At 53.6% G+C, this 11,046-nt stretch overlaps 3 protein-coding genes across 3 annotated transcripts; all 3 read right to left on the reverse strand.

Moving 5' to 3' along the window:
• Positions 1-584: 584 nt before the first annotated feature.
• Positions 585-2,396, reverse strand: A1O5_04591 (uncharacterized protein; the record flags this gene model as incomplete). The annotated part of the gene is made up of 1 exon (XM_007745195.1): positions 585-2,396. One exon carries the CDS (start codon positions 2,394-2,396, stop codon positions 585-587), a length of 1,812 nt encoding a protein of 603 aa, XP_007743385.1.
• A 2,320-nt stretch (positions 2,397-4,716) lies between these two features.
• On the reverse strand, positions 4,717-7,599 carry A1O5_04592 (uncharacterized protein; the record flags this gene model as incomplete). The annotated part of the gene is made up of 2 exons (XM_007745196.1): positions 4,717-7,232; positions 7,290-7,599. 2 exons carry the CDS (start codon positions 7,597-7,599, stop codon positions 4,717-4,719), a joined length of 2,826 nt encoding a protein of 941 aa, XP_007743386.1.
• Positions 7,600-9,459: 1,860 nt separating this feature from the next.
• On the reverse strand, positions 9,460-10,428 carry A1O5_04593 (uncharacterized protein; the record flags this gene model as incomplete). Its single annotated transcript, XM_007745197.1, has 1 exon — positions 9,460-10,428. The coding sequence occupies one exon, from the start codon at positions 10,426-10,428 to the stop codon at positions 9,460-9,462; it is 969 nt and encodes a 322-aa protein (XP_007743387.1).
• Positions 10,429-11,046: the final 618 nt, after the last annotated feature.

Consider the following 11,046-nt stretch of genomic DNA (forward strand, 5'->3'; position numbering starts at 1 on the left):
CTGAAATCTGGGGGCTTTTTGGGGGTATGCAGGTTTTGCTAATGGAGTCTGAATGGGGCATTTGCTCAGATAATGTGTCGACGGCGGGTGACTGTGGTGACTGGATATATGAAGAGCCTAAGCGGGAATGGCATGCGGCATGCCAGCTATGTATTATGTCTGCTATGTCAGCGGGCTGCATGCGATTTATCAATACCTGCCACGTGATTGACTGAGCGATATCTGAAGACGTCGAGGCGTCACAAGCGTCTCAACCTCAGCCGCAGAAGAAACAGAGGTGACAGCCCTCAGCAATCCTGATGTCATCCGCTTCACTATCAAGAAACGCACTTGTCGCACTCGGTCGGGAATGTGCGGAAACCAAGGCTAGAGGAAGGCAACTGAGGCGCTTTGGGGATCCCGAGATATTTCCCGGCCACGCGCTCAGAAAGCCGCAGATCTTCTAGAAGACGAGAAAAAAGAAGAAAAGGAATGCTCTAGCAGGGCCTGATACTTGTGTAGTTCAATAACGATACATTCAATATGACGTATGCGCATGCACCAAGAGATTGACTTCTTTTCGACCTGGCAACGTCGTCGGTAAATCATCCTCCAAACCCTCGTGGGACGCTCGACCACTGAGGAGCCACCACATCAAATCCCACATCCATGCCAGGGCCCATGGTCCAGTACTGCGGTACCAGATCAGGATCTCCTAGCCAGGCCTCAACCTCAGCAGCATGCGGCACGTGTGTCACTGGTACATTTGTTGTCGTTACCGGGGGATGCCCGCCGATATGATGAGGAGTAGGCGCGTGGGCAGGTGCGGGCATCGTCTCCATATGTGACTCGTCGCCTTCCTGCTTTGGCATGGTCCCAGCAGGCGCTTGCTGAAGCATCCGCCGAGGCGGTTGTCCCGCGCTCATCCCTGATTGCATGGGTATTGACCCGACGGGAATCAGGGGTCGGTCCAAAGACGCTTCATAGACCGGTATCGCACCGATCAGTTCGCTGGCATTGGCAAAGAAATCCTTTCTCATCGTCCACGAGCGGAGGTCTCCCTCCCGTCGTTTGAATTCCGGCATGATCGAGTATAGCTGGGTGAGGGGATCCCTCGCGTAAACATCCGAGACATTGTAGGGCCATAAGAATTTGAGTGATTGCCGGAACGAATCCGAGAACTTGTTGTTGATATACCTCGGAGCATTCTTGCACAGGCAGGCCCGCATGCCCGGCCAAATAAAGTGCTCGATGACGGGCGTCCTCTCCAACACCTCGGGATCTTCCGCCGGGCCTCTCTGGAAGAATGGTGGTAACGGGGCTAGGAACTGCGGGTTCATGTTGCTCTGATGGAGCAGCTTCAGCCGCATCATGTGGAGGATTGCCATTCTCTCCACAACGCCGCATTCGCGGAAGATGGATTGATCGATGCTCCTGAGGGCTTGCCAGCCTCTGTCAAGAAGATACTGGTCCTGGACATCGCGCCACCCATGCAATACCGCGCGGACGATAATGTCTTCGTCAAGCGGTTGGTTGGCGAAGGACTGGTGACCCCCGGCCAGGACCCGATTGACCTCGCGTTCTGAAAGGAAGAACAATTCACCTTCGATCCTCTTCTTGGGGATGTCGAGCGGCTCCGAAGTTGGTGGTTCCAGGATTGCAACAGGAGGAATCAACCTGCCAAGGCTGTCGAATCGATCTTGGTGGTGCGAAGGGCTGGCTCCCAGACCGCCCAGCGCAGATGCCTCGGCAGACCTCGGTTGGTCCAACGGCTGGTAAGCAAGCTCGATCACAGGGGACGATGAATCCGAACTGTGAGAGTAAACGGAGGCGGTGTTCTCGAGGTGATCGTGGATCGCGCTTTGAAAAGGGGTCGCCATCTGTGCAGGTTGCTGAATGTTGTAACCGTCGGGACCCGTAAGTCGCCTCGTTGCGGAATCCTCAACAGGATTCAGAGCGCCAGCCACAAGCCTCTGTACCCCCGTCACCATCTCTCTCAATCTTCTAACCTCGTCCTCGCTCTGCCTCAGCTGAGACAAGAGCGCTCTAACTCTTTCTTGCCCTTCCTCGGTGGCGACCTGTCCTTGGAGATCCTGACCGCCCTCGCCGAGATCTACGGAGGAGCCTCCATTTTCCATGATCCTGACCAAGTTCTCGAGATGGGCAATATAATTCTTGGTTTTCAGACGGATGCTTCGTTGCGCCTCGCGATCGATAGCTCTTTTCCTCTCACGTTGAGAAGCGGTGAGCTTGAGTGCCCGCTTGGGCCTTTTTGGTGCCGGCTCATCTACCGGAGGTGTCGTCTCGGTTGCTGCTGGTGGTAGTGGTGAAACGTGGGCATTTTCGAAAGGCTTCTGAGTCTGGCCCGAAGTCCTCCGGGAACTCGTGTTAGACGCTGTGATTGTTGAGGTAGGCATGTTGGAGAAGTGAGGGTTAGAGCGATGTAATTGAGGTGTTGAACCAGCCAAGGGTAACCGATTAGATGGCGAAGATCGAGTTGACTGTTTGGGCATAATCCTCGAAGACAGTCCTTCTGCAGTACGGACGAAATTTGCAACGGGGAACCAGCTCACCACGACATGAGTTTGTGGACAGGTTCGCAAGGAGGAATGAAACTGGCATTAAATGCGCATCCCACGGCGACGCATGATTGACTTCGGGTCGTGCACGCTGATTCGCCTCGTGAGACACGAGTAAAATGGAGTAACTGCTAGAGTCGACAAGAGAAAGACGTCCAATTGACCAAGCAGGTAGACAATCACTGATCGGCTTCGAAGGACGCCCGATACAGGGGTGCGAGGACGGACCCCTTGCAGAATCCGGGGCGGTCTTGGGTAGAAAACGGGGGATTTGATGAAATGCGGCAGAGCAGGGTACATAGGTTTCAAGGGAGGTGGTATGAGCAGCGTTCCAGTGGTTGTCGTAAGCAGGCTGAGAAAGAGGAGGAGCAAGGCGCAGAAATCATGCCTGGCGTCTTCGAGAAGAAACCAAGTTTCGGATCTCGTCTCGAAGCAATTTCTGGATGCCGGCTCGGCAGATGATAACGCCCTCTTGTCTGGACTCTGGAGAGAGGATGGATCCAACGTTGATCTCGACTACCGGGCTAGTGAGACGAAAAGGGACAATGCTGAGGTTGAGCAGGAGGTGAAGGTAACATCGATGAATGGAGAAAATGGAACGAGCACCAGAGGGATGGGATGATGGATGATGATGATGCTCGTTCCAAAGATTCCATCGGTGAAGAGCGGTCGGTCCGCCAGCAAGATTAGTTAGGTGCTGACCAGACGAGTACATACCTAGGTACATAATAGTTGTAACAGTAGACCAGCTGATGTTCCGGGGTGTCCCACCGGTGGCTTGGGCATCCTTTTGGGCAAGACGGGAGGGGATGGCACGGCAGAGGAGGAAGGGAGACGCCCAAAGGACCCCCATTACTTAAGCCTAGCGGTAAGCATAGCCTATGGTTGGTGGGTGTCCAGGGTGCCTAGGGTGCCATGGCGCCTGGAGCCTACCACTACCAGGCTACGCCAGCCCGCTTCGGCGGCACTGCTCCTGGGGGGCCTTTGCTCATCCACCGTCTACTTGTTAGTACCCAGTCCCAGTGGAAAGGGTCGCGCCTTGGGCCGCTGCCTGCCAGCTGATACAACTGGTCCAGCCTGGTGCCCGGATGCTGGTGCCAGTACCCTGATTCACTGCTCATCAGGCTCAGGCTCAGGCTCAGGCTCCCCGCCCCCAGTGCCTTCCGGTGATCCGGGGTTCCGTTTTCCCAAACCTTGAAGAAACAAAGGTCGCCATCCCAAACCTGGGAAATTGCGCTACTTCCCGTCTATCAACGCAGGGGCGCCAGAAGGTTGTCTCAAGTGTCGCATCGCAATGGATCAGGCTGGAATTCCTCGCCATTTCGTCTTAATGCCTCAATTGACGGACGATCACCCCCCTTTTCGGAAAGGCGCTGCATGCGATGTGGAAGCGAGCAATCAACTAGTTAGTGACTGCCCAACCTATACATATATGGTAGAGCACATCTCTCTCCAAGGGGCTAGGGATCCGGATCTGGAGAATGCCCATTTCAGGAAAGCGACATGTCTCCATCTCGGATGGTCAATCCCTTTTTCTCCCTGGCCAAGGCGAGCGCTACCGTGGCCTGGGAGGGATCGAGCGTAACGCGGCACTCGGGACATAGCCCAGGTTCAAGGGCGGAGCCCAGCCCTGAACCGTTCCAATCCAAGTTTCAAGTCAAGGGAAATGGCAAATGCGCGCAGACAGCGTGAATTGGCTTTTGGGTTTTCAGGAGGCTATCCTTTGCAATACGAGACTCCAGCTCTCGTCGGTTGCAAAGAACCGACGCATCCACCACAGGCGTTCAAGGTGACCAGACCCCATCACCAGAGCCTTTGAACACTCGCAAAAAGAACTGTTGATCACCACCGAGTTCAAGCGAATTCTGTTAAATTGCTCTCTATCTCCGTAGAAGCGATCTGCTAATGAATTGCCACAAACCTGTTCGAGCGCCGTTCGCTGTGCTAAAAAGAAATCCTGACCCTGGATAATGCCTCGCCATTTCGCCGTGGTCATACCTGATGCCTCTATGATGGTTCCGATGCATGATGCCGAAGTTGTGTGTCTATGCGTAGCTCTTAGAATAGGGTTCTGTGCAATATATCGTAATCATAGCTCGTCACCGGAGTCATTTGACACGGTCAAAAGCTCAATGATTAATTATGTCCATAAATGTCGTCAAAGTTTCGTGGCTTCGTGCGCAGTCTCTCTGCTTCCGCTCATCTCTTGGTGGATGGTGTCTGCATCGTTCTCCTTTTCTTCGTCCACGGTCGTGTTTTTCCGCATCGAGCCCAGTGGCGTTGACACACTGCGTCGGTGTCCCCGTCGATGGGCTAGAACATCTGGGGCAGTGGGGGGATCATTCAGCTCCCCAATGGGTGTGCCAGCTCGAGATGCTCCACGCAGACTGGCTGCCCGGTGCCTGCTGGGAACGTCGCGGATGCTCTCTATACTCATCCGTGTATAGATTGGATTGGGGCCTTGCTCAAGATCCATGTCTTGGAAGTCTCTCGTGCTCCAGCTGACACGATGAGCCCTCGCTCCATAGGGCAAGTTCGATACGCTAGTCCGAGACCGCATGGAATGTGATCGAGACACGCTCACCTGATGGCTTCCCTCTATCTCTGGATCCATACAAGTAGAGGCCCGCGGTGACATGTAAAACTCGGCCACCTGATTGTCAGGGTCCTCGTCTTCAATCTTGGGTTGCCGCCGGACACTCGACACCATAAAGTAAGGCTCTTTCGGACGTTCAGGCTCTGGCGGTGGTGGCGGCGGAGGTGGTTTCGGTTGGTCGGTTGCCTTGCGATCGACATGAGCGAAATATCGTGTCCGGGGCTTCAGCCATGATTTAGGTTTGATAGTTTCGCGGTAACGCGTGACAGACATGTAGCTAGAGATCGCCCCGAGAGCGATGGCGATCATCAGACAAATGGTCAGAATTCCTTGAATGACAATGATAACCACTCCAATCACTGTCGTCATAATTCGATCCAGTCCGAATCGAGCATCAAAGGCTGACGACAATGCGACCGTCGCCACTTTGCTGAAGCCTAGGAGGTATACCATGATCAGGTTGAGGCGGTTGCTCTGGAAGGGCCTCAGCAGTACAATTGCTACCAGAGCAATGATTTCCCAAGCCAGCAGACCAAAGACCTGGGTCAAGGCATGGCCTGCAGCGCCGCCATAAAATGCGGCCCTCACTATTTCATAGATTAGCCAGACGAAGAAGAACCACCACCTGCTCCGGCGAAATCTTGATGCCAGCCAGCCGTATCTGATGATGTAGTTTTCATCATCGTGGACATGAACTCGAGTGGGATTAAGTCGTGGGAGATACCTCTGAAACCATGTCTTCGGCTGGGAAGTCTGGCTTTCTGTGGCTTGGTTCTCAGGTACTTTCTTAAAGCTGATCTTGTACCAAGCGGACTTGCCGGGCTTTTCGGTGCCACGGGATTCATGGCTTGCCTGCTCTTGTAGCTCCGGCAACGCCTCAGACTTAGTCCTGTACCAAAGGGCATAAGCCGAAATGCCGAGGTTTCCGACCAGAAAACCTGTGAGTACCACCGCGGCGATGGCCTTGACGCCGTTGGCTCCCCCCAGAGTGAATTGGAACATGGTCAAGAACATCATCATAAAAAAGGCAATGTAGCATGTCCGCAAAACAGCCACGGCCATGAACCATAGCCAATGTCTCCGGAAGTACCCAAGTCGAGTTGTCCTGATCAGTCGAACGGCGATCAAACCCTCGATGCTCCATTTGAGCAAGAATACAGCCCCCAAAAGGCAAGCGATCAAAATAAGGAACCATAGAAGCCCGGTTAAAAATGCGTTGGACGCCGGTATGTTGAGCTCGGCCAAGGTTCCGGCAAAGCCAGAATAATTCCCTGGTAACGGCAACCCGGGCAGCACTGGTCTCCCGTACCAGGAGAATTGAGAAGTCCCGTTTGTGATATTCGCAGCTTGTCTTTTCAGCAGGTGATCCACGTCGCAGGGAGTCTCCTGGGGTAACGCAAACGGCGTGGGCGCTGCTCGCTTGTATATCTGTGAAATTTCATAGCCACCTCCGAGTCCAGCAGCATTCTCGCCATTGGGAGCGGCGCCGACCATGCTGATATTGCCGCGGTTGCTACCGATGAATTGATTGATCGAATTCTGCATCTTCTGGCTATAGATGATCCCGGCCGACCAGGCATAGTTACTCCAGAACGAGACGAGAACACTTGGCCAATTCATAGACAACCCTCCAGTAAAGAAGATGTGCTGATAGACGGAGATCACCACAAAAATGGAGACCGAATGGGCATAATGCTTCCGCGCCTCGAGAATGTTTGGTCCATATATGGCCATGGCCGTTGAAGATACCAAGGCAATGACGGCGAAAGCACCGAGGACAGAGGCCACTGCTGAGGGGTGTGAAAATGAGGCCCCATTGGTCACCACTGCAGAGAAGCAAGCTATCTGGGATTCAGTCGAGTTTGCAAAGATGCGAAGAATTGCCTGTCCCTCGAAGTCCGGAATGGTCAAGGCAATTGACGGGATATTGGCCACGTCCGACGGTGCCACGGGGATAATTCCATTCGCGTTGATGGGTACGGACGAGTTGAGAGGGCAGAGACTGTGAATATTGGCATTGCATGGATTGAACGTCAGATTAAAACGGGACTCTCCGTACGCGAAAACGCCGATGTATACTGATGTGCTGATCAGCTCGATGTCAGCACTTTATTTTGGACGAGTATATAACTCACGCATCAGACTCTCATTTGTCAAGGCTGAATTACCCTCCAGGTGGAAGAGAACGGTCATGTTGTCCTTGTAATATGCCGCATCGAAACGGGAGACGTTGATGAGTGAATCGCCCTGGCAATCTCCAAAATTCTGAGTGTACAAGGAAGGGCGTCGGTCGTCGTTGAGCCAAACGGTGCCGTCATTGCCGGTGTATTCTATCCACCTGGTATTGTCTGCTGCAGCCCTCTGCACATTCAACGCCAGAAGTGACACCAGGATCGACCATGCCGTCAACCATGAATACATGGCGCGCCCAAGCACGGACGCCATGGCTGCCTGAGGCTTACGCCCGGCTTCCTGGACCGACAAGGGGTTCGGCAAGGTCTCGCCAACGAGGGTTCGAGCGACTGGTAGCGACCTGGGAAGACTGACACATAACCAGACGGAGCTTCGTGGCTCAGTTATGGACAGGTCGAGCGGTCAAGTTCTTGGAGTATGTGAGGATTCTGGATCCCGTGCAGGTGGATATTCTTTATTCAATTTGACACCTCATTCTATGAGAGGTTCAGGGCGCAGGAGAGCTCTGAGCACAGGTACGGAAAGGTCGCTGCGAGAAGGCATCCGGTCCAAGGATTTTGGGACTCGAGGATTCCGGATAGTTTGCGGGTTGGCTCGGGAAGGGTAGGCAGTGTTGGAGAGGGTGGTATGTGCAAAATTAAGAGTATTGGACAGGTGTTAACGACGGGTACGATGTTGACGAAGGGGTGTGAGTAAAGGCCGGGTACTTCCAGAGCGACAAACGAAGGACGAAGGACGAAGGACGAAGGGTGGGAAAAGGTAAAAGCGCGGTAGTTCTTTAGTATGGTGGAAAAGTGGAAGGTGGGAATGGAAATTGTAACTTTCGGTACGAGGTACCTCGTACGTGCTGCTTCAATGCTGGGCCGATGGTAGCTATACCTACCCACCAGCGATCCAGCGAACCAGTCCACCAGTCCACCAGCCCACCAGCACACCAGCTATACATACTAGGTACAGATGTCATGTCACCCACCAACGACCTAATCACCACTATCACCACTATGGTGCTAGTGGCCATCGGTGCGTCTAGATGCCGAGACAATGGGCGTGGAGAAATAACCGAGTCGTCAGGGCAGCTGTGAAGCTGAAGCTGGGAAGCTCGCGCAGCTCCCAAACGGCATTCAGAGAGGCTAAAGTCGCGAGCAGCGTCACGAACTCTGCTTAGTGCCATCCATCCAAAGCAGGTTTTGCTTTAGTTTCCAGCTTGCCGGGCTCGACGGATCACTGCGGTGACTACGGAAGTCGGTGCTCATGATGCCTTTACCTACACACCCAAACGTCTTTACACTTTTTGGCTACTTCCACTCGATGACGCGTAGCATCGGCGAAGATCCGGGGAGCCAGTGAAGTAACAGTGACGTGTTGAATGATGAAGAATGCTTCATTCAACGCTGCCTTCTGCCATCGCGCTCCCCGCCAGCATTGAACAGCTTGTGAAGGACCGAGTATTCTGCAGTTCATTATTGTCTATCTGCCTGGCGAGCTGGGTAGGTACCCAGTAGCCAAGTTCACCGATCCCTATAACCCCGGCAAAGTGCAACGTGGGGGCACTCGTATTTGTCTCTGCATGTCGCGGTCATCCCGCTTGTGCTTGTGAAACCTTCGACCTGCTGTTTTACAGAGATCGATCTGCTTGACATGTCATCTGGCCTCTAGGACAGACATTGTACCCGTCATTGGATCTTCCCTCTACTGAACTACGACATTGCGCTTTCTCTCGGCCATCGCTTGTTTTCCGCAGCTTGTCTTCGGTGAGCCAACAGCTGCGCCAGTGGAGTTCATACTAAGCGAGTTTGCGGTGCTGATCGATGCCCCCATGAAAGAGTGATGATTTTGGGAGGGCAACGGAGGGGCAGATCTCCCCTACTAAGGACATTGTTATCGATATCGTGTACTTTTGCAAGCCAACTTGCCCAGAAAATGGTATCCAGACGATCCGCCGCTGACGAGGTGGCTTGCACAACGTGGAGCTCCGTCGGGGCGCACGGCCTTGGACATGCAGGGCGAGCTGACATGAACAAGGCTGCGGAAGCTTGCAATTGAGAATGAAGACTTCCCCAGAAGAATCTCAGATGGTTTCTATTTTATCTAGTATACCGCCCACCCGCGCTTTCAGAGCGTCTTCTCAACCTCATCCACGGGCAACATCAACTCGACAATCTTCTTCTTGACCGCCTCGCTGGGCTCTTCATACGGTCGTCGGGGTCGCAGCATGGCCTCGAGGTCACCCTGAATTCCGGCTTTCTTCGCACTGAACTGACTCACAGCATATTTGGTGGTGGCAATCCCGGCTTTTGTGGGGTTCTCGGCATGAGCAGACAGTCTCTGCAGCGCCAATGCCTGATCATGCTTACCCATTTTCCATAGATCGAAGACTTTGACGACTGTCTTGGGGAAGATATTGGCAAATGCAGCAATACAACCCACCGAACCGGCCGCCAACCCACCGACCAAGAAGTCCGACTGCCCGCCAAAGACGGCAAACCGTTCTGGTTGAAAGGTGGCTGACAGTCGTGTGATCTTTCCGACTGAACCGCAGGTCAATTTCACTCCTACAATGTTCGGAAACTCGTGTGCCAGAGCTGCAACAGCATCCGAGTCCAGGTCGAGGCCATTGCAGACGGCAGGGAAGTTGTAGATGAGAATGGGAAGAGGAGAAGCTTTCGCCACGGCAGCATAGAAGTTGTGAACGACGGTGGGCGTGGTCTGCTTGCCGAAGTATGCACAAGGGAGCACGAGGACAAAGTTCGCCCCGGCAGCATGGGCGTCAGCAATGTACTCAAGTACCTGTGCTGTTGAATGGCCTCCGACCCCGGCAATGATAGGATAGTTCTCTGGGACTGACTTGCGTGCTAATCGCAAGAGGGTAGCTCGTTCGTCGCGGGTGAGCAAAAAGGTCTCAGCATTTGTCCCCAGGATGACCAGCCCTCTCAGCCCGGAATTCGCAAGGTAGGAATAATATTGACCTTGTTCACTGGGGAGCAAGGTATCGGTCGCAGGGTCGAAAAAGGTGACTGCAGGACAATACACTCCAGGCGGTGGGACGGGATACGTGTGAGGGGTTGGATTTGTAGAGCCCATGTTGCTTGAATCTTTGGATTTTTTTCTTTTTCTTTTGGGATGTCAATCGTCAAGTATAGACAGGAGCCGGACAAACTGCGCCCCAGAACAAAATCTCGTCGTTGAATGATCCATCTTTTATCATCCTCAACAACACCTCCGACAGCGGCACACAATCAATCGGTCACTGCGCCGTCGCCATCCTTGCCCGTGTTTTCCCCTCAGGTTCATGATTTCTCTCATGCGGGGGGCCACTCGAACGGGCTCGCAGCCGTTTCGATTGGCGATGAAATCCTGGCCTTCGGCGTCTGATGTACCGGACTCCCAGACTCGCGGAGTCGATCGACCGGCAAAGGAGAGAGTTGCCCTAGCCACAGGCCATACATTTCTGAGGCACTTGACACCACCATTGTTGAGCCCAATCCCTTTGACCGTGGGAGAATGTATGCGTGCATGAAGAGCCTGACGAGATACACGGGGCGAGGAGCCGGTGAAGATAGAGACGGTGAGAATGGCCACAAAATGCTCCTGAGCAAAAGAAAATGGAGAATTAAAAGCCCGCCAGACATCGTGCACTTGTTGTCGGTACCTTTTCCAAATCCTTGTGTTGGGCTCTTTCTTGTCCTACCCCCGTTGCAC

The sequence above is a fragment of the Cladophialophora psammophila genome, assembly GCF_000585535.1.
Source record: "Cladophialophora psammophila CBS 110553 chromosome Unknown aczJe-supercont1.6, whole genome shotgun sequence".
NCBI classification, from domain to species: domain Eukaryota; kingdom Fungi; phylum Ascomycota; class Eurotiomycetes; order Chaetothyriales; family Herpotrichiellaceae; genus Cladophialophora; species Cladophialophora psammophila.